The 22,857-nt window shown below is 46.5% G+C and overlaps 1 protein-coding gene and 1 long non-coding RNA gene across 3 annotated transcripts in view; one reads left to right on the top strand and one right to left on the bottom strand.

Annotated features, from left to right (window-relative positions):
- The window catches only part of PRDM16 (PR/SET domain 16), a 342,713-nt gene that overhangs the window by 312,703 nt on the left and 7,153 nt on the right, over positions 1–22,857 (top strand). Inside the window, exons 9-16 of one of the 2 annotated variants that reach the window (XM_074848082.1) lie at positions 80–1,481; positions 5,210–5,297; positions 9,232–9,401; positions 11,288–11,365; positions 17,320–17,489; positions 18,269–18,443; positions 19,712–19,942; positions 20,912–21,086. In XM_074848082.1, coding sequence (XP_074704183.1) covers positions 80–1,481; positions 5,210–5,297; positions 9,232–9,401; positions 11,288–11,365; positions 17,320–17,489; positions 18,269–18,443; positions 19,712–19,942; positions 20,912–21,086 — 2,489 coding nt within the window. The remainder of the gene's footprint in view (positions 1–79; positions 1,482–5,209; positions 5,298–9,231; positions 9,402–11,287; positions 11,366–17,319; positions 17,490–18,268; positions 18,444–19,711; positions 19,943–20,911; positions 21,087–22,857) is intronic. The other variant, XM_074848081.1, reaches the window with a different exon arrangement.
- Positions 726–13,791, bottom strand: LOC141933428 (uncharacterized). The gene is made up of 3 exons (XR_012626086.1): positions 13,728–13,791; positions 4,097–4,155; positions 726–753 (listed from the first exon to the last, which is right to left on the bottom strand). It is a non-coding gene; the product is annotated as an uncharacterized LOC141933428 (long non-coding RNA).

The following is a 22,857-nucleotide window of genomic DNA, read 5'->3' as shown; positions in this document are numbered from 1 at the left end:
GGGACGCTCCTGGGGCCATCCCTGCCGTTTGCTCTTAATTTCATATTGCTTTTGTTGTTGGTTTCTGTTGATGCTTTAGGTGAGGTCTGTCACAAATCCTACACGCAGTTCTCCAACCTCTGCCGTCACAAGCGGATGCACGCGGACTGTCGCACCCAGATCAAATGCAAGGACTGCGGCCAGATGTTCAGCACTACCTCCTCCCTCAACAAACACCGGCGCTTCTGCGAGGGCAAGAACCATTACAACCCGGGCGGGATTTTTGCCCCCGGCCTACCCCTAACGCCCACTTCCATGATGGACAAATCCAAGCCCTCTCCCAACCTCAACCATGCCAGCCTGGGATTTAATGATTATTTTCCATCCCGCCCGCACCCGGGGGGTCTCCCGTTCTCACCTGCCCCCCCAGCGTTTCCTGCTCTCACTCCGGGATTCCCGGGGATTTTCCCACCGTCTCTGTACCCCAGGCCCCCCTTGTTACCGCCCACACAACTGCTCAAAAGTCCCCTCAACCACACTCAAGACGCGAAGCTTCCGAGCCCCCTTGGGAACCCAGCACTTCCTCTGATCTCTGCAGTCAGCAACAGCAACCAGGCCGCTTCAGGAGAGGAGAAATGTGAAAGCAGCCTGGAAAACTCCTACCTGGAGAAGCTAAAAGCCAGGAACAGTGACATGTCCGATGGCAGTGACTTTGAGGATGTCAATACAACCACGGGCACAGATCTGGACACCACTACCGGCACCGGTTCTGACCTAGACAGTGATGCAGAGAGCGACAGGGACAAAACAAAAGATAAGAGCAAACAAATTGAGAGCAAGCCCGATTTTGTCAGCAGCTCTGTGTCTGCAAGTTCCACCAACAACACGAGTGAGATCCCTCTCTTCTATTCTCAGCATTCCTTCTTTCCTCCCCCCGAAGAGCACCTGCTGCCCACCACGGGAGCAGCTAATGACTCTATTAAAGCTATCGCCTCCATCGCAGAGAAATATTTTGGGCCTGGCTTTATGGGGATGCAGGAGAAAAAGATGGGTTCGCTCCCGTATCATTCCATGTTCCCTTTTCAGTTCCTCCCCAATTTCCCCCACTCACTCTACCCCTTTACGGAGCGGACCCTCAATCACAACTTGCTGGTCAAGGCAGAACCAAAGTCACCCAGGGACCTCCACAAAGTGGGCAGCACCAGCTCAGAGTCACCCTTCGATCTCACCACGAAGCCAAAAGAGATTAAGCCAATCTTGCCGCCACCTAAGGTCCTGCCAGCCCCGTCCTCAGGGGAGGAACAGCCGCTGGATCTGAGCATTGGCAACCGCATCCGAGCCAGTCAGAATGGAGGAAGAGAGCCACGGAAAAACCATATTTATGGGGAAAGGAAGCTAATGGCAAGTGAAGTCTTACCCAAGATTTCCCAGTCGCAACTGCCTCAGCAGCCATCCCTGCATTACGCTAAGCCATCACCCTTTTTCATGGACCCCATATACAGGTATTAACATACCCTGCCTTAAGCGTTTCCTCTAACGAGCTAATTTTCTAGCTGACATCGCAACTTGAGGCAGATCGGGCTGTAGGTTGTTTAGAAAGAGCAGTGAAAGTCTGCTGCGGGTGATTGTACTTCTCTCTCCTTTGTCACAGCACGTTGAATTTGCTGAATCGAAAGGGCTGAATAATTGAAAGGAGTACTCGTAATCAATATGTATAAAGGACACATCCTTATTTTGATAAAGAAGAAACTTGACCTATTTAAGGACTCTCCCACGAGCCAACGCTAAGATGGCACTTCTGCTGGGGAAATTCCAGAGGTTTGATTCGATAAGAATGCAGAGTTCAGATGCCTCGCAGCCCGGCCTCTCATGGCTTGGGAATGAGTCAGGAGCCCTGGGAGCCTGGAAATGCAGCTCTCCCACTGACTTACTTGATGGCCTTTTGTGAGCCACTTCACCTTTCTTCCTCCCCACCCCCCTTTTTCTTTCTGATTCCTTTTCTTAGAGTTTTTCAGTTCATAGGAACTGCTGCTGTGGACCCTTTTGAAACGTTTTTAAGTCTGGAGTAACAAGTACTGTGTGAATACATGGTAGCGTGTTATTATCCAGGTCTCTCCCAGATACATCTCTTGCAGACTTATCTTTCTTAGAAGATAACAAGGGTTTTCCAGTTTCACTTGAACCAGCTGGTTTTTGAGGAAGGCCTGATTGTTATGTCTTGCCTAGACTAAGCTGAACTTGGAAGGCATGTGTAAAGCAGACGGGATGAATTATCCAAATGCCAGTTAAACTTCCAGAAGGAATGAATTCAGAAGACCTATAGGGAAGACTTGAGTCTTGTTGGTTTAGAGCTTTTTATAAAACCTGTTTCTAAAGGAAAATTATTTTAAGCTTTATGGTGAGGGTACCAGTAAGTTTGTGTGTCACCCAGCTGGGCACTGGCACTACCTTTGTTATCGTGCTGCTGCGGATGAGGTGGATTTGTCACGCGGCAGATGCCGTTTTCTTGTTTTTAGCAAAGTCCAGTGAAAAGAGGTATCCCAAACTAGTTATTTAGACATTAACGTGGCAATTAATTCTCCCTTCGGACAGGATGCTTTGTAACATCCGGGTCAGTACGTTTGGCCCAGAGGGCTGCTGGATTCCATGTGGAATTGAACAGCCAGTTCCTGGAAGCGGACGGGTTGTTCTCGTGGTGGATCGTGTGCCGCCGGGCTGCGTGCTGAGCCCAGCTGGAAGCCAGCCTGCTGGGCTGGACCTGCTGCACGAGCGGGTGTTTTCGTGGCGCTGGAAAGACTCCTCGGCACCACAGAGCCTCTGCCAGCACCGGGACGGTTCTCTTGAGCGTTCGAAGGGCTGCGAGCAGCAGCGGGTGGCGTGGCCGTCGCTGCCGGCGGGCGAAGCGGGCCGGGAGAACAGCACCTATGTCACTGCCCTGCCGCTATTGTACGCTTGATAACTGTGGGAAAAAATGATGTCAATGTCTAGCCAGGCCAAAGAACTGTCAGCTGAGATGAGGATTAGTGAGCCCTCGTTGCTTGCTGTTAAGAAAGCGTCTCTCGCTTTGCCAGCACTCTCGGGGTTGGTGCTGTGTTGCTTGCTTACATGCTTACCATCTGTGATGGAAACGGCTGCATCCCAGCCCAGGACGTGTAACACATGCTGGCTGGGACCCACCGTGGTCCTCTCTCTCCTCCTGGAACAGCAAGTCATGAGGGAAACAGGCCGGCATCTATTTTTGTAAAAAGTCCTTCTGGAAAAAAAATGAACTAAACGGGATAGAAAGGCAAAAGCTTCGAGATAGCTTAGGATCCTGCCACCTCTGGGCATTCTCAGTAGGAATGTTAAAATAACATGGGTTGAAAAAGCCATTGCCAATTAAAATAGCAGCCCCGGGAAAACCGTAAAGGTCCAGCAGACAGATGGAAGTGAAGGATGGGGGCATCGTTTGTTGCATTCCAGGGGATGCATATAGTTTTAGTAATATATTAAAATAGAAAGTCAGTGGTGGAGTTGCTTGTGAATCAGACTTCTGATGTAATGAGCTAAACAGCAGAGCTTCCAAGTCCCAGCTTAAAAAATATGGAAATATTTTGTTTCTAAACTTCTCTTTATCAGACTCTCTCACATCATTTGGCTCCTTCATTTTTCTCCCAAAGGCCACTTAAATCCTTGACATTTTCTCCTGGTGATATAATTTAATGCAGCCAGACAGCCTGAAATCAGTGCAGTTTTTAGCTCAGCCTTGTTAAGGTAACGTTCTCAGGCACTGGGCTGAAAAGATCAGCTTAATCCTCTGCGCGCTGCGGAATCCAGCTCTGACGAGGACGTTTGTGCGTTTGTTGTGTTGTCGTTACCCGACGCTGGGCGATGGTAGAGCTGCGTGAAACGCTGTCGCTTCGCGGAGGTTTTACGGTTCTGGTGCAGGTGGGGCTCTCTCGAGAGGTGCAGGGGCATTGCCCTGGGCATCGCAGCTGATTTCAGCGCGTCACAGAGAGGAAAAGGGGGTGTCGCTCGCTGCGGTTTGCAGTTTTACCTTGTGTCAGGGAGAAGCTTTTTACGTATTGTTTTACAGATTGTTGTTTTTCTGAAAACTCATGCCCGTAAAAGCCCGTACCTTCCAAAGCGCAGTAATTCTGACTGCGTTTCAAATCCAGCTCTTCTCTTTTCTTCTACCTAAGAAAAATTAAATGCAGATTAAATACAGTTCGCTAAATAGCACTCTGCATGACTCTTCTTTTAAACTCTTTGGTAATTTGATCCACACACCAATCAGCTGAAATGCAGCAAAATAATTTGCTCTCATTTATGCTGGACTAATGTAGTTAAAATTACTCTTACTATTGGATTTCTGCTGGTTTAGCTGAGACGGACTCTATTCCAGTAATTTAAAGATGCAGCTGCATTTATTGGAGTTACTTTCACAACACTTTTTTCCCTATAGAGGACATTTCAGTTTCTCTTTTTGGTGATTCCACACCACAGTTTCCCTGCAAGTAGAACATTTTGTGAAAGCAAATCCAATATTTTCAAAAATAGGAGCCTAACTTCAGGATCGTTTCTGCACAGGAAAGTGCTTAAGCATGGAATATTTGAATGGAGACATCAGAAGAACTCGGGTTCCTAAGTCACTTCAGGAATCTCCCACCAGTTCCTAACTTTTTAAATTGTTGTCCACGTATGATTGCCAAAGAAACTCAATGCAAATTATCTCTCAGCTGCAAGGGAGGAAATAAATATGAAACACCTAATGATTTCAGCACACTTGGGGCTGCAAAGTCTGGCCCAGTGTTAACTCTTAAGATAAAGGCAGACTCTCAAAGACAGATTTTTTCCATGCTGTGGACTCTAGAGCTTCTACCACTTAAATACTGCTTTTGCTGTAAATGTAGTTTTTTCAGCACATTTCACAACAGCAGAGGCCTATAAACCACTGTAGCAGAGGCATTAGTTCTCACGTAGAAAGATCAAAATGTTTTCTTAGTCGTCAGTCTGATGGCTAAAATTATTGCCCAAAGGAGGGGATCCGTTTTCATACCATTTCCAGGGCCTTTTGCAGGGTAACTTGTGGGTCATAATTTGTAGTATCCAGTAGAAGGGGAAGAAAGACGTTTGTGTCAATAGAGGAGTAGCCTCATATATGTAATTTAAACACCTCTGCAAACTGTTTGGCTCTTTCTTTGCTGCCTGTAGCCCTGTAAGGTATGTAACCCTCTGTGTTGTTGTCCAGCAGGGTGGAGAAGCGGAAGGTGACAGACCCTGTGGGTGCCCTAAAGGAGAAGTACCTGCGACCCTCCCCGCTGCTTTTTCACCCCCAGGTAAAAGCAGCGACGTGACAATGCCGTGTTGATTGAATGCCGAGAAGTTTGAGATGGAGCTGGTACAAACAGGTCACTTGGATCAGACTCTGTCTCATCCAAGGGCCCGACTGGGAACTCCACTGTTTTCCACCAGTTGCTTTCAGATACTTTCACTTTCATACCTGGCTTGAGGTGATGGTGGTTATGCTTTGCTGTTTCTTTTGCACGAACAGAAGAACAGGGGTGAGGGCTGCACAACTCGTGGTCTGCCAAACTCCCCTTTCATACGCCTGCATAATTTTTCCTTTGGGAACACGTGGTGCAGCCATTTGCAGCAGTGCAAGGTGGAGAAGGACTCTCCAGCGTCCAAGCAGTAGCATTTTATACCTGCCCGACGTTCCCTTCCAGCATTTAGAAAGTGTGGAAGTGCAGGGCAGTGGAGAGCCAGGGTTCAGCCCTGCCTCTCCTCAAGGTGACGGGTCACTGAGGGAGAACTCCAATTCTGTCCCTGCACAGCTGCTCCAGTCTCTGTTCCCCTGGCAGCCCAGGGATATTTGCTCCCTCTGCATCTCCTTCAGGCCGGAGTCACTGCAGGGCAATGGGAGACCACAACTATTCACAAGAATCGACCCCAGTTTACACCCCCCTTTCTTACAAGCCGTAGCTAAACTCCGCCAGAAGCGGTGTCACTCTTTGCCCTCGGGGTTTCTTGCTCCGTGAGGGTAAGGCAGCGAGTCCTGCCCCACGCTGCCCCGCGCCCTCCCCGGTGTGACAGTCACCAGCTATCCTCCGTCTGGGCTGTGAACACACGCTGGGAGCTGAGCTCTCTGGACATGATTGTGCTCTCCTGTATATTCACATGCATTGTTCTCCTCTGATAATGTTTCCCACCTTAGATAAATAACTTGCAGGTTTGTGAAAGCTGGATCCTGGTTGCTTTCACAGCTAAACTTAGTTCCCTCATTGTTTCGCATCAGCCTCAGAGTTTGGTTAATAACTTCCCCCGATTTTTCCTTCATACAGGCTGGATAATGGTGACAGGCTGGCCAGGAACATCCTGTGTTTGTGTGAGTTAGAATAGTGGGGATATCTGCCTGTAAAGAATCTGATAGCAGGGAGGAGCTAGTGTGGCAAAGCAACCCAGCAAGACGATGAGAAACGTACGGACCCTGGGTAGGAGCGAGCATTGGGTGGAAGGTCATTAACATTGTTCCTGAAATCCTGACCACGTCCTCTTCCCATGGCAATGAAAAGATGTGGAAGGTCTGGTTATCTCTAACAGCTTATCACACAGAATAGCCCAAAATTTACAGTCACTCAAGCCCAAAACTTCCTGATAACTCCTTTTTAATAAAGCAGGTTGCTGTGTAAAGATCACTTGATCTAGAGGGTTGCTGTTCCCATGCTGCGTAATCAATCGGGTATTTCAAATGCGGTGAATGAAGACCAGTCATCTGTTCAAGAATATGTGAGATTTTTACTCCCAGATCCCCATTTGGTATTATCCTGGATCTTTTCCTAAGAAATCATATTTTCAGGGGCTCCGGCTACTGTCTTCTTCGTTAGGACCAACGTTCATGTACCAGGTCACTTAGAGGCACGTGTGTTTCTCTCACTCTAAACACGAGTCTGGTCTCAGCCTTTTCTTCTGTGAGTAATTCCCCAGCTCTCATGGAGGGCCCTGGGTGGGTTGGGATTAAGCTGGAAGGTGTGATGAAGACTGAGCATTCAGAAGATGCTTTGTCTCTCAAAATTAATTTCAGACACCTTCTGTTTCTCAGCCAGTCGTTGACAGTAGTCTCTCTGCTCTGACGGGAGTTGTTCCTGCATTGTCTATTTTAAATGAAACTCTGGACAACATAAATAAATGGTGTAACTTTTTGATAACTTAATGGAAAACCTTTTCTCACCTGTTAAGTTTCTTTTCTTCTCCCCTTCTTTTTTATTATAACCAGGCAGTTGTTCCCTAAATAGCAAAGTGCCTTTACCACTGGAGAGGCTATGGCCGGTGTTTAGAATTTTAAAATAAGCCTACGGCTATCAAGCCAGCAAACATCTCTGACTAAGTGCCTAAAGAACAGGGCACAACAAAAGATATCTCCAGGTACTCCAGCAAAGGGCTGAGTGGCATAGCTCTGAAAGATCCGGATAGCATTTTAACATGATGGTTTTGTTACATGACTGGCAGCTGGGGCAGAGCTTTTGCTGTAAATGATCAAGTAACCTTTTCAAGTGGCTGGCGCTAAGTATTACTTACTATTTATCATGGGCTGGGAGCCTCCAACTAAGGGGCCGTGGATCTATTATCGGGAAATGGGTTTTACTACTCCTCTTTTTTACAGCTTATGAATGGTTGTCAGCCTTCCACAATGTATTCTTTGGTGATTAAGACAACTTTTTTTTATAGTCATACATTTTAAACAATATCTTGGCTCTCTTCCCCCGCCCCGAGCCCAGTTTAATAAAGTGTAAACGTGCAAAAGGTCAGCCCTTCCTGTACAATAGAGCATCTAGTTTTGATATATGGCTTCCTACTGCCTTCCGCTCGCTCGCTGTCGCCCCAGCTCTCGGCCTGACTCTCCATTCAGGCTCCCACTCCCCCCGGTGCTCCCTGCTTTCCCGGTGATGTCATCCGCAGCGAGGAGGCAGCTTTATTGCTGCCTTGTTTGTTTTATCCATGTTTTCTGCTTGGTATCTTGAAAGTGCTCTCAAGAGTGCATAAAATTGAATGTTGGAGATGTCAGCATAGTCCTCCGAGTTGCATTTCTCTCTTGGACTTGGATTTCCTGTTTTGCTCTAATGAAAGTAAAAGTGGTTTTCTTTAGGTAGGATTTTTATGCATATCCTTTTTTTTGCACACAGGCTGACTTTTTCCTTCCCTTTTTTGCTTCCCCCTTCTGTATCTCCAGCTTTTTCCCTTTCTCCCCCTTTCTGGTGTGGTATTTAATGCAGTGTTTATGTGAGAACACGGCCGTTGCCGAGTCGTACAAGCTAAAGCTGATAGAGGCACCCAGAAACGTTTTGTTCAGCGTCACGTCTCTAGGCCCGTGTGCCTGTCATGGTTGTGTAGGTTGTGTCCTCCCAACCGTAACTCACCCAGCCACAGCTCCTGTGGAGTATTTTGGCTGGAATTCCCTTTCACTCCAGGAAGCTCAGCCATCTCCCACCCATCCTTCCATCACCTTTGCTGCCTTCTGAACCTTTCTTACATATAATTAAAATGTTGGCCTCTTCGCTAGGCAAAAACTCTCTGTGGACCCACTCCATCCTGAGCCTGATCTTAACTCCTCCTCATCCCCAGCTGCTCCCTCTTCGCCCCTCCAGCCTCGGCCTCTCTCCTGCCTCAGCTCCCTGATCAGCGGTCGCGCATTCCCCGTGCTCCCTCCCACTCTGCTTGGGCCAGGATTCTTCTGCCTCCTGCCCAAAACGTCTCCGTCCTCTCTAACCAGGGTGGGCTGCCCCGGCCTGCCCGCAGCTCTGGGCGTAGCGGGGGCTGTATGAGAAATCAAACCTCCTCGCTTTCCCAGACTTTGGTTTGGGTTTGAGAGGAGGGTTTGGGCGGTGAGTTCGACATCCAGCAGTTGACCACGGTGTCTAATTTCAGCGTCATCCCTGGACAAAGGGAAGCCAAGCATACGCTGAGATAATTTTTAATCTGAAATGCTGAAAGTAAACACAGGCGTGTTGCAGAAGGTAAATAAGTGCCTAATTTCTGAGATCTAATGCTTACCAGTTGTACCTTTTCTGATTTCTCTGAGCCCGATGCACTACTTCTCTCTTTCCTGGCTGGGTTCAGTGGCTCCATTTCACACTGTGCTAGCTTCTGAGAGCAAGAGCAAACACCAGCAACAGGCTCTGACCAACATACTAGTGCTAAAAGACATGTTTTATGCATCGGATATTGTTCTTCCTGTGGATTTTTATGACACGAGGTCTTGCCTTGTACTTGTAGATGTCAGCCATAGAAACAATGACAGAGAAACTGGAGAGTTTTGCAGCCATGAAGGCAGACACTGGCACATCCCTGCAGCCCCTTCCACATCACCCGTTCAACTTCCGATCTCCACCGCCCACGCTATCGGATCCCATCCTGCGCAAGGGCAAGGAGCGTTACACCTGCAGGTAAGGGCCTGGGCACCCCGCGGGCGCGGGACCGTCCCCCCGCCTTGTTGAGGCGGCCCTGGGGGGTGCCACCCCTGCTGGGAAACTGCACCAGGCACCAGCGTGCAACAGAGCAGCTTCCCGTGGGCATCTTTGGTGTCTCGGCAGGGGTGGGAGGGAAAACGAGAAGCGGCGGAATTAGAACAGAGCATTCTGATGACTAATTCACTCTGAAATAGCTTGTTTTGTCTGGTAGAAAATCAGCATCTTCTATTTTCTTTGTAATTTTTAATAACCTTGAGAGCAGATCTGGCGATTCTCAAGCAAACAGAATTCTCCAAGCCAAGTCTCTTGTGTTTGGTTGCAAATGCCAGTTTCCAGTGCGAGTGCAGTCTCAGCTATGTCCAGTCTCAGCTGTGCAAAATAACGGAATTTAAAAACTGTCATAGAGTAAACAACTTTTTCAAACACAATCGTGTCCATCGCAGCTCTAAACGCTCTTGTTGGAGCAGATCCCTGGGGAATAGAAACCTCTGTCTGCTCACACAGTTTTACCTGCAACTACTGGTGGTTCTTGTGGTGGCTCCCGCTGTGTTTGTCTTGGGTGCAGTAGGTGGGTACCTGTGTTGTCTGAGGTATCTCTTAGTTCACTTTGGCCACAAAAGCTGTGGGCTGAAACTCCAGTTGAGTATTGAGGAATTTGGGGGTTCTCCCTACAGTAGGGACTAAGCTTATGTTTAGATACAGACACCCAAGTTAAGGTTTGGATTTTCGTCGCTGATGAACGCTCACATTAACCATTCATCTTCAGGACATCGGAAGGTGCAGAATGTCTCTGAAATTAAGAAAGTCTACTCATATATTCCTTCTACAACAGTAAGCATCAGGTTTCATAGCCACAGAACGTAACCCTTCATCCTTCATATTTTATTTCCCAATTAATATTTTTATTTATACCTCCCTTCCTTTTGAGTTTACTGTGAATCAGATTTATTGTGGACCAAAGTTCCTTCTCTTATTTCGTTTCCTATTGCTGCATTTCCTTATTCTAAGCAGACTGTCAGACTCACAGCAGTGTATCCCCATCACAGTAATGCTGCAGCATTTATCCAGAAGAAAATTTCTGTGAATTTTGAGAAGGATGATCTCAAGTAGATTCTGCATGATAAGCAACTAAAAAGGGCTATAAAGGAGATCTGTAAAAACCTCAAGTGACAGACGATAGGAATAGGCAGCGATCAAACACCCTCTGTCCTGCGGCAGGAAAGAGGCCATGTCGGATGCGGTTCCTGGGTGACTGTTTCAGACGAGCAGGAGGTGCTTTTACACAACACAGTTCAGCAGAGGAACTCACTGCTGTCGGAGGTTGTGGATGCCCAAAGCTCACGTGCACTCAGCTTTCAGAAAAATAGATGGAAGAAACTCAGCAAAAGGGTATCGAACCCAACTCCTCAACGTTAGGCTGAAGAGGGTCTTCAACTTCTGATGGAAGCTGGGAGACGCGCTGGGGGTGGCTCGCTACGGCCTCGCCGCCTTCCTGGGGGCATGCCCAGGCCTCCGAGAGGAGCCACCAAGCCGGCCAGCATTTGGGTCTGAACTGGGTGTTCTCATGGGGTTTTTGCTTTTTCCTGCCCTTCCCAATGATGCAGCGTAACCGACCGTTGTTCCGTGCCTCGATGGAAACGGGTCACACCAGGGTCTGGCCACGGCGAATCCCGTTGTTCTGGGGTGGGTGTCGCTCTGTTTTCACCTCCACGTCTCCTCCCTCGGTACAGGGGTCCCTGGAGTTCCTAGCACGTACATTTTCCGATGGCGGGAGCGGGGTCGGTGGGAGCTGCGGTGCCCTGTTCGTAACGGCGTGGCGGGACTTCTGTGCACTGACGGTTGCTTTGGCTTTCGCTGTCTAGGTACTGTGGTAAGATCTTCCCGCGCTCAGCAAACCTGACCAGGCATCTGCGGACACACACTGGAGAGCAGCCTTACAGGTGATGTTGTCCCCCAGATAAAACCCCTTTCCCTGCACACTCCTCATTCACCACTCTGTTATTTTTTCTCCTTTCTGGAGAGCTGTGCCAACATAATACCGCAGTCCTGTAGCATTACATATAATGATTCATAGGATTGTATATTAAGTGTACCAGCCAAAAATAATCCGGCTTGGCAGCTTGAAGATAGACACTTAACTTATATTTAGATGTATGCTGGCAAATGAGTGGTCTGATTTGCAGTGTTGTTTAACACTCACATTAACCATTCATCTCAAGGACAGCTGAAGGTGCTGGATGTCTCTGAAAATCGGGCTGTTTTGAAGGGCTTGCCAGTAAATTAACTGCTGGGTCTAGCTAGATTTTTTTTTTTTCTCTTTTCCTAATGCCTATCAGAGGTGCCTGGAGCAGTGGATCAAAAAACAAAAGCAAAGAAAAGCCCTGTAGTGTATCTGCTTTAAAATCTAAGGTAGGGAGTGCCCTACCTTAAATCACAAAGTTTAACAAGAGGGATCAGAGCGGGGAGATTCACACACAGTTTCACGTGCTCAGCTGGGTGTTTAAGGCAGAGGGCTGGGTGACTGTTTTCTGCTAGCTGTGGACAGGGTGAGCTGATTTTTATACTTCCGTTTGCGTTGTGTCTGTGGAAGAGGGCCCATCCCAAAACTGCCCGTCTCTTCCCCGGGCAGCACCCCGCGTGCGGGGCTGGCCCTCACAGAGGGGCTCCTGTTTGAGTGAGTGTTTTCAACTTCAGTAAAGCTCACCAGAAAATATATGTAAGCCTGTGTGTGTATATACAGGTATATGAAGGAATATTTCTGATGGAAGACCAAGTGGGAAATTTTTTCTCCCGGTGTTTTACAGTCAGTTTCAAAAAACTTTGGCAAAAAATATGCTTTGGTCGATTTCTTGTTAGAATGGGTACGTATATGAGCAAAACTGAATGAATGATGAATTGAGAGCTCACTGAAAATCAGTCTCTGTGTTTTCCATGATGTGAGTGAAGTGTTTTGCACGTTGTCAAACGATAGTAACAATTCAAACAGTTTCATTTTTGGTAGCTAATACTGTGGTATTTCCATACCCAGTCGTAAGTTCACAACAGAGCTAATGTAATAGTTATTATATGAAGAGAAGCACAAACAAATTTATGAGCAGCAGAAGGCCAGGTGGTCAAATACATCACGTTTTTATGCTTAGTTTAACTTAAGAAGCTACTCTCTCCCACATTATAATCCCTGGTACATACGGAGTCAATTTTTTTTTCCATACAGAGTCATACAGAATTTTGAGTGTAGACATTAGGTAAATCAAAAATTTAAAAAAACCTCTCCAAAGCAGACATATATTTTGGAACCATTCCCTGTTCTGATTTTTTCAGTTGCGTTATTTGATATGCCTTGAATGAATACTGTGTATTCACTGTGCGCCCCTGTCTGACTAAAATGCTTGCTCCCGATTATTCAGAGATTGTTAGTTCAGTTTTCTTCCAAAAAAGGAGACTTGCAACTTAACAAAGGTTAGGAAAATAAAGATTTATTTGATCTGGTCTTCTCCCAGAAAATGGCCTGTGTGTTTTTTTTGTAATAGAGGTTTGACTTCTGGACAATGTTGCATTATAATAGCACTCCTGAGAGTTAGTGCTAAGTTTACAGAAGAGCTTAATTATCATTGATTTTCTTTTGCTCTCAGAAAACTGAGATTTCCAACTTTTGCAGCAATAATTGTTTTGAAAGCTTATTTTTTAAGTGCCGACTTCATGCAGGTAACAGGAGGTTGCTGACTTTTCAGTGTTTTACTGATGTCTTTCTTAGAACTTTTCCTTGGTTTTTCTTGTGACTCTGTCGGTCTTATATATTCATCCAAATATGAATTAAAATGTTCTTTAGGCTGACATAAACTGACCATATGTCCAAGGGTAGATCAAGGAATAGGGAGGCCAGGAAATAAGGTGCTTTGGTTTTGATTCCTGGTTGTCATTGGTAAGTGATGTGGTTTCTACCAAGTCACTTAAACCTCCTAGGTGTCTATTTAATTACATATGCAGTAGGAATTAGTAGCACATGAGAAATAAGGAACCAAATTAATTCTTTTTGTAAAGGGAATGTGCTACATGTTTTCTGAAGAGTAAGAAATACCCGGTAATGCACTTTACTTCCTAAAAATCAGCTGATTTGAGAAGACTCAAAGACAATATGCTATACAGTGACATTTGACAGGCTCCTTTTCACTCTTCTGCACCAAATCTAAAATTCAGTAGTAGGTATTTGAAAACCTGGCTGTAAAAAGGACTGTCAAACTTAACTGTTTCTTTCAGAGAAATACAAAATAAGTTGGGCTTGTAAAATCATCTCAGACTTACCTGGAAACTTGGGTCATAAAAAATAGGACTTTGCTGTCCTTCTGAGCTTCCCCAGCGAAACCCGGAAGAGGCAGTTTTTAGTGACGCTCCTTACGCTTGGAGCAGACGAACGTAAGAGTGTTTGCAGTTGTAGGTTTGCTTCCGAGTTTTGTTTTCGTTCTCTGGAATCGCAGAATCACATAAACCGCATAAAACCGGGACTGGGAACAACTAAAAGCCGTTTGATTCAGCAAGACTTTATTTTCTCCTTTCAAATGTCCGTTCCCTCCAGGATGCCACCTAATTGATTCTTGAATTACACCCAATGCCGAAGCATTGCCTGGGAGGCCGTGAGTCCTCCTATAAAGATGTGCTTCCTGACGTCTGTTTTGAATTTGTTTTTCTTTAATTTCCTTTTAGGCCCCCGTGTCCTGTTATCTGCATTAGGCTGAAACTAACAACTAAAGCTGAGGTCTAATGTCATTTAAGATTGCACATAGTTCAATAAAAATCTCTTCTTTCTCGTTTTCATTTTTTAAAATGCAGCCTAAATTCATTCCTGGTATAAATGCAGTTGAGATGAAGGAGTTACTCAGAGGAGCAGTAGCTGTCGGTGTGTTGTTACTACAATTCCGTCTCTGCAGCTCACATTCATCATCAAATAAGTGTAAAATTTTGCAGGTGCTGTCATGCTGTTGAAACATTACAAAGCGTGTTATCAAAAGCCTGACTGTCACATGTGAAGTGTTAGCAAACTCGCCGCCAGGCAGTGGTCAGCTCAGTTACTCATTGTGAGGTTACGGGGGTTCGCTCACTATTTTTCCCCTTCCAGCTGCATTGTACCAGGTATCCGAGTGCCCTCGAGCTCTGGGGGTTGCCTGTTGTTCCTCAGAGCTCCCGAGTTCCAGCTTTGGCTCGTTCTTAGCGATCATTCACTCCCACTTTATATTTTTTTAGCCCATTGGTGTGTTACTTTAAACTGATAAGGAAGAAGCTTTACTAGCATTTTGTCAGTGTGTTTACAAAGCAAATACGGCTGCGTTTGAGTTTTATTCTTCTCCTGCCTCTGTGTTCACCTCTTCCCTGAATTTAAGCTGGTTCCTCTGTCTGGGTCATTTATTTAGATTAAAACCAGCAGAGATCCGAGTTCTGACCCCTCTGGGACCACAAATAACACAGTACGTCTCCCTCGTCCCTTTGCTTTCAGACGTTAGCGATTGCTCCTTTCGAATGCCCCTCTGTTTTCTATTTTTTTAACAAGCTCTTTATCCTTTCTCCGTACCCTAACCTGGATCCACATAGCTCATGGCTAGAGCAAGGACCTGTCAAAGGAAACTTTTCAAAGACTTCCTGAACATCTAAATAAATGGACGTTCAGGAGGCCGGGCTGTCCTTGCCTTACGCGTGCGAGTGCTCCCTTTGAAGTCCCTGGAGCTGCTCGTGGACCCGGCCTGGGCACCCGGGGCACCCTCAGCCCCCGCCGGGCCTGTGCTGGGCCAACACGGGGGAAGGGGAGTTCAGCTTAGGGGGTCACAGAGCCGGGGGGACGGGCAGGGAGTGACACCCCTGTGCACCGCGGCGACGCGGAGGGGGCTGCTGGTGCAGTACTGGTAGAACTGGGTAAAACTGCTTGTGAGAGTCCTGTGGAATAATGGGGATTTTGGGGATATTGGGGTACTTTGGACATGGCCGTTGTCTGACGCCCTGAACAGTGGAAGCTGCCTGGGCCTGGCAGCTCCTGGAAGCAGAGTCACTGGTTGCTGGCAGATAGGAGGAGAATAAGAGCTGGAAATCTGTGAGTGTTTAACTCTCCGTACAGAAACTGTGCTTGTTCTTGCTGGTGTCCGAATAATGTCTTGTTTGCTGTAGTTGTTCAATTCGTGGTTTTTGAAAAAATGAAAAAGAAAAACTTTCAAGTCTGAGAAAACTGTGGTTTAAAAAGAGATTCTGCTTTCTTCCTAGGTTAATCATCATAAAGGTTCATTATTTGAAATATCTTTATTCTTTTTGGTGATTTAACAGTAGGAAATTTGGAGGTGGATATGGAATCTGTAAACAGTCGGCGAGAGAGAGTGTTTCATAAATGTATCTCTGCTATTTCCAAAAATAATATCAATTTATTTTTGGAGACCAAATAAAAGTCACAGCTGTAGCACATCTGGAAATTGTGTGTGCGTTTCACAGCGTAGATTTTTTTTCACACTCACGCCTCCTTCCCACATTTGAACCTGTTGTGTTTGCAGGAAGCAAGACTGTGTCCTCAGTGTCAAGGCAAATCCAGTTCTGTGCTTGAATGGCACCGGCACGGGCCGAGCCCTGTGTGTCCCCTTCACACGGCGAACTCGCGGCGTTCCTGAACCCTGCGCCGGGGCACCACCGGCCTCGTGCCTTATCAAACAGCAGCTCGGCTCGGGGGGACAAATCCTGCTCTCGGGTAGGGGAGCACAGACCGGTTCTGCTAAAGCAAGCGGGTTTGTGCTGGAATTACGAGGGCTTACAAACAGGTTTTATTTTGTCCCGTAAGTGTCTGGGATTTGCAGAGCTCTGCAGCGGAGAAGGGATTCTACTTCTCATGGGTTTTAGAAGTAGAGCCATGAGGAAAGCAGCTTTGTTGAGGTACAAATGACGTATTTAAAGGGAGATCTAATGAGGGATTCGGACGGATTCAGAGAGGAATTAGATTTTCTATAGCTTTAGTACCAAAACTCTTCACTGTGGCTCAAAGCTGCCCTCTTCAGTACATCGGCTGCCTTCTTGTCCTGCGCTGGAAGGGAAGCAGAGGGCTGAGTTCCCAAAGCACCACGGTTTAGCAAAGCCTTGTTTTTATTTGGAGGGACTCTGAATTCAGAGAGAGGGGGGTGGCAACTCTGAACAAGCTTCCAACACCTCTGCCGTGGCTCCTGCAGAGGTTCGTTTCGAAGAGGGAACATGTCTTCACTCAGCAGTTTCCCTAAACATTCTGGCTTGACTCCTTACTTTCCACATTTTTTCACCATAAACCAGATATTCACTACATAGGAGTAAATCTTATCCCTTTGGAAACTACAGTGTATTTCTTGGGAGCTATTGTACTACAATAATAATCATAATTACCTTTAAAGGCGTGCTGCACTGCTTGCATCTTGAGTACCACAAGGAATTTCACAAATAAATCTGGAGTTTTCTCTCTGTCCAGATAACTGTGTCATGTAGGGACATGCTAGCTAATAGCTATTTTATACATTTAGCCTCCCTTCTTTCTTCTCCTTCTGTCTTGTTTTTCCTCCCTCCACAGCCATATTTCACCTACTTCCCCTACAAAATGAGAAGGGTGGAAGAAATAAATTCACCTTTCTTATTTTTATGTTCATGTGTGGAAAAGTAATTATTTTGTTTAAAATACTTATTTGTTTGGACGACTCACCTCTTAATTAATCCTAATCCTTCCTTTGTGCTCCTTGAGTAACAATAATATCAGATTTGTCTGGAATGATTAATGCATTGTGCTTCACAGGTCCTCAGCCAAGTAAAGATTTATAGACCAACATTTTCTGGTTTTCTGATAGTCAGATTTTTCTTGTTCTTTTTTTTTTCCCTCACGTTGAACTCTTTGGCATTTGCTTCTATTTTTCAGGTGTAAATACTGTGACAGGTCATTCAGCATTTCCTCCAACCTCCAGCGGCACGTTCGAAACATCCATAACAAGGAGAAGCCATTCAAATGTCACCTGTGTAACCGATGCTTTGGGCAGCAGACCAACTTGGACCGACATCTTAAGAAACACGAACACGAGAATGTTCCAGGTGGGGAGGGGCATGGCTGCGTGGTTCGGTTGGGGCACTGGAGGGAGAGGACACCATGGTCTGGTCCTTCTGGTCCTGGTGGAAGCTGCTGTTGCTCAAGGCTGAATATCATCAGGTAGCAAAAACCAAACTCCAGCTCCTCATGCAGCCAAAGTTGTGTTTATCCACAGCAGCACAGACGCCCTCACACGCAGCCCTCGGCTCTGCCAAGCTCTCGTCAAGTGTTTCTCATACGTGTCCTTTCCCAATCCATAAAGCAGCGATTGTGATACTAACTTGTGTCTGGGGAGCAGGACCTCGTGGTGTGAGATTGGTACAGTGCTGATGTGCCATGTCCAGCTCTACCAAGGGTTTCCAACCTGAAATGCGTTGTTGGGACGTGTGAAGTTCAAGAAGATAAATAGACTTTGCCTTAGGAGAAAAACTGAGGGAAGGAATTCCTGCACTGAGGCCAACTAAGTGATTTCCCAGCCTAGGGGAAAAAAAAAAATCATGGAAAAGTTATAGGCAAGCAGCTGTGCAATGGATAGTGGTTCTTCAGTTGTATATACCACCCGTAAATGCTAAATGTCACCTGTATTTCTCTCTGTCGTTCAGGTCTGGAAGACATGAGCTTCCTTTGGCAGCTTTGGTCCGTGAGATTTCTCTTAAATGTTAAATCATTAATATATAGGGAGAGGATTGTTATGTAACTTTCCTTCTTTATTTTTCCTCTTAATGACAGCTTTGCCAATATCTGATTGTTTCTCCTGTTCTCTTTTCTTGTTTCTCTCACTCAGTGAGCCAGCACTCTGGAGTCATTACAAACCACCTCGGGACCAGTGCCTCTTCCCCAAACTCGGAATCAGACAACCATGCACTTTTAGATGAAAAAGAGGATTCGTATTTCTCTGAAATCAGAAATTTTATTGCAAATAGTGAGATGAATCAAGCATCAACTTTAGCAGATAAAAGGTAGACAAGCAATGAAAACTGTCTGGTGACTTGTATTGTTAACGTGGTTGAAAGACCCGTCGGCCTCTGTCCTGCAGTACTTGATTTAAAGCGCTCAAAAGGGAGAAATGTGAGAGTTTGGAAGGCGAGTGCATTCGGCTGCGAGCTCTTAAGCCCAGTGTTAAGTCTTTTCAGAAAGTGGCTGAAGTGAGGAGGGCTGACACCAGAGAGCCCCTCGGGGCTGGGGACGCGGCTGCGGCCGGTGGGAGCAACCCGCAGAGCCAAGTTCCAGAGAGGTTGCTCTAAGAGGAGGCAGGCAGGCTGGCTGCTGCCGCTGGCCCCGGCGCAGTCGTCGCGAGAAAACACAGTTTCTTCTCTAGATAAAAATGTGGTTATCGAACCGTTACCTTCTGCCATGAAACCGTGTGGCCTGTTCCACCCCCCGTCAGACACGACTGATTGGGAACCGGAGGCGCCTGCCCATCGGCTTGTTCGAATCTATCCCCATCACATTACACCTGTGGTACTGCACCTGCTGCTATCCTGTTTTCACAGATAGCTAATTAATGCCAATACTAAGGTTTGAGTCCAAAATGTAAATGTGAGAAATCGCCATGCTGATGTGATCCACGTAAAGAACAGTAAGAAGCGTGGAGCACACTGACGTAAACTTTCTGGTGAAGGTGTTAATCTTATTTTCTGTCACTTGGTGGCATCCTATTGGGTTCCAGGTCCATAGCAGTGGCGATCCCAGCCTCATTCTCTTAACGGAATGTAAAACTCCTGGTTTTGTGGAGTCTGCGAGGTCCATATGGGCATGAATAGCAGAAGTAATCCAAGAGGTAATTTAGGCTGGCTCTTAGATTACACCATGAGGAAGCTTCCTCCTTCTGGTTGCCCGAAGGGAGGCTGTTAGAGTACAGTAGCACAGAGAAGGAGGAAAGCCACTTGTCCCACAGATGTTATACTTTGAGATGGAAAACCATCATTTAAACCCAGACTAGACAAAATTCTAGTTTGAGAAGCATTGGGGTTGGTATATACTTGACATGCTTATTGGCCCTTCAGACACTGTGAAGGCTGATTTTTAAATGCCTGAAACATGTTGGTTTTGCTTTTCCTTGCAGTTGAAATAATATGTGTACATACATAAATATGTCTGTGTATTCATACGTGTGTATAAAATCATCAAAGTCTTGCATTACAGTGAAAACACATAACTTATGCATTTGGCATCTTTTTCTTTTTTTCTTTTCTTTATTCTTCTCCCCCTTGACCAAATATTACAGGCCAGAAATCCAGGATATTGATGGCAATTCCCAGTGTCATGGATTAGCAAATGAGAAAACAGAAGATGTGGATGATGAGGATGAAGAACTGGAAGAGGAAGATGATGACAGCCTGACAGGGAAGTCGCAGGATGAGACGGTATCGCCCACCGCAGAGCCCCGAGGAGCATTTGAGGATGAAGAAGATGAAGAGCCTGCATCTCTCACCATGAGCTTTGACCACACCCGAAGGTGAGGTGGGCGTTCCCTTTGAGAGGTCAAATGGGGCTGAGACTTCTGACCCTGTGTCAGTGGTAGATCGTGAGTGCTCTTGTTTTATTTTTCAAGCCATGTATCATACCTCCAGTTTGATTTAAGCATTCACTTGAGAGATTCCATTTTCACCATGGTGGGAGACACGAAACAAGTTGACTGCAAGGAGAATCTGGGATAAGGGGTACACCCAGGACTTGAGAAGTTCCTGTCAGGAGAACAGTTAGTCCAGCACAGAAACGAGCATTGTCAGGGTCCCCCAGTTCAGCGGATAACGTCTTTCTCTCTAAAACGCTGGTCAGGGGAAGGAAGAGGCACACGCACGCAACCGTTTTGTGCTGCTCTACCCCTTTTAGTTGTAGCAACACGTTGTTGACTTCAGGTGGAGTTCTCGGAGCTCTGGGAAAAAGTGAAGCTCTTTTTCCCCCCAAGGTCAAGCCATGTCTAGGCACCTTTAACATTAAAGTTTGTTGCACATAGTATAGGCTTAGCTTTCTTTTTGCCTCAGCCTCCCAACTGGTATTTGTAACAAATGTCCCATGATGCAAAGTAGTAGCTTACTTGATTTCAGTGCATCACTATTTGCACTGCAACTCAAAGAAAACGCAGCAGCGTTCTTCAGACATTGACCCAGTGTCAGACCTTTCAAGGAGTGGACAGCAATTGGACATCTCCACCCAGAAGACCAAAGGGAATTGTAGCCACGCTGAATCACAAATATCTCCGGCACTGATGCTTGTTTGTGCATAGTCGTGCTCTCCACTTTTTCTTTGCTCCTGGCATTTTGTGTCATGTTGGTGTTTGTCTGTCTGTCAGTTCACGCATGTGGCTTGTGAGACCCCGTGGTATGTGCATGCAGGCACTGGGTTAGCAGCGCTCACGTCGGCTAGATGTGAACGGTGGGATGAGCTAACAACGGGTCAACCCTTCCCCTGGTCATTGGTACAGGTGTATTGAGGAGGACGAAGCCGGCTTGTTAGATTTGGAGCAGATGCCGAATTTTGGGAAGGGGCTGGATCTTCGCAAAGCAGCCGAGGAAGCATTTGAAGTTAAAGATGTGTTTAATTCCACCTTAGACTCTGAGACAATAAAACAGACTCTGTACAGGCAGGCTAAAAACCAGGTAGGTATATGACAGAACATTTTATCTAGCTTGCCGCCAGCACGTGCGGTAGGATTAGCAAGCAGCTGGCCTCCTTTAGCTAAGGCTTGTCTTCCCCTTCCAGCGAGCAGGAATTCTGACTGTAACGCGTGAATCATTTGTGAACCCTGTCTTGTTGCAACTGTCCTGAAAGAGGGGAGAAACAAAGTGGGCATCGGTTTCAGGTCACCAGCTCAATTTATCATTTAGCCTGTGCTGTGAGAACATGCTTATGTAGAAAGATAGAGGCATCTGTCTGTTTTTATCTGTCTGTATAAATGTTTTTATTACTTATTTATACTTTAGGATGGGTCTTCAGTTGGTATAAACTAAACTACTCGAGGCTAGGTCTGCAGCAGCAGTCATAAAGTATCCGTGGGTTTGATTATAAAAGGTGTAAGAGACAACAGTATTTCCAGGACTTGCATCCAGCAAGTCTAGAGGAATTCCTCATTTATCTCCCTGATTTCTAAAAGCAAACCATAAAATGGAAGTCTGCCCTGGGAGCTAGAGCAGTTCAGAGCCACCAAGAAACCTCAAAATAACATCTCAGCACCTACTGGAGTTCTGAGAAAAACCTGGGGGTATGGGGCAAATCCATTTGTGCTTTCTGCTTTTCCATTAAACTCAGTCTAGTTTTATGAAGTTTGTATCTTGATCCCTACAAAAGGTTTCTCACAAAAGAACTGTTCAATGAAGTTATGTCACCAGACTGGACTGGAGAGAGTGTGCTCAGCCCTTCGTGGGGGATGAGTAGAGCTGTTGCCCTGGAGTCCCTTTCTGACCTTCAGGCCACAGAATTTGTCATTAAATCTATTTTAAATGTCCAGCAAAGCAGTGGTTTAGTGCAGTTGCCAAGCAGAACATGATTTCTGATTTACCATCACCCAAAACTTGTGAAATTCTCGTCCTCCTTCATAGCAGGTGCTAGTACTGAAGCCGGGGAAGCTCTGCTTGAAGATAGGACACAGCTCTTTTCCGGGTGAAACGAATTAGAACAGAAGCCACTTGCCTGACTCTTACATGTGTCCTGTTACTAATACGCCAAATGTACTAACTATTTAGGAACAGCTTGCCCTTTTAAAATTTGTACTACATGGTTAGGTCCAGCCTGTGCTTGAGCGGGGAAGTAGTTTTGTCTTTTGAATCCATTTTGTAGTGTGTGAGCTGCAGGACCGGTTACCCCTCAATGACAATAAGGACCTTAAGCGGTTCGCAGCGTCTCTTGTGCCGGGAATGTGACAGTCAAACACCGTTTGTGTGAGCGGCACAGCACTCCGGTGTGGCTGCGTTTCTTGTAAGCAGTTTTAGAAGCCTGCGTGTCTGTACCACTGCAGAGCTGTACCTCTTCCCGCACACACCTATGGGATGTGATGCGTTGACTTGTCAGGTAGATCTGAGGCTCAGCTGTTAAGAGGAGAGGCTAAAGCTGGGTGACTGCTTTGCCCTGGCACCATCGAAGGGTCCTGCTGTACTGGGCATTGTACTCATGTCCCAGGAACGCTGGTCTTTCCCTGTTGCCCTGCAAAGGGTTGTGTGGGGGGTGGGTGCAACCTCAGTGTGAAGGAGAGGGCTGCGTGGCCACGGTTCCTTTGCAGAGTAGGAGCGTACGTCGCGCCAGCCGATGTAGAGCAGGGAGGGTGGGGACCACGTGCAGGTCCTGGGTGACAGTTACACTGACCATCACCCCTAGGATGTGCGGTTGTCGTCTGCCTGAGCCTTCACATCACTTGTGTGGGCTGGGAGAGGACGC

Source organism: Strix aluco, chromosome 22 (genome assembly GCF_031877795.1).
Source record: "Strix aluco isolate bStrAlu1 chromosome 22, bStrAlu1.hap1, whole genome shotgun sequence".
NCBI lineage: Eukaryota > Metazoa > Chordata > Aves > Strigiformes > Strigidae > Strix > Strix aluco.
Note: the sequence above shows the minus strand (reverse complement) of the source record. Positions and strands in the feature narration are given on the sequence as shown.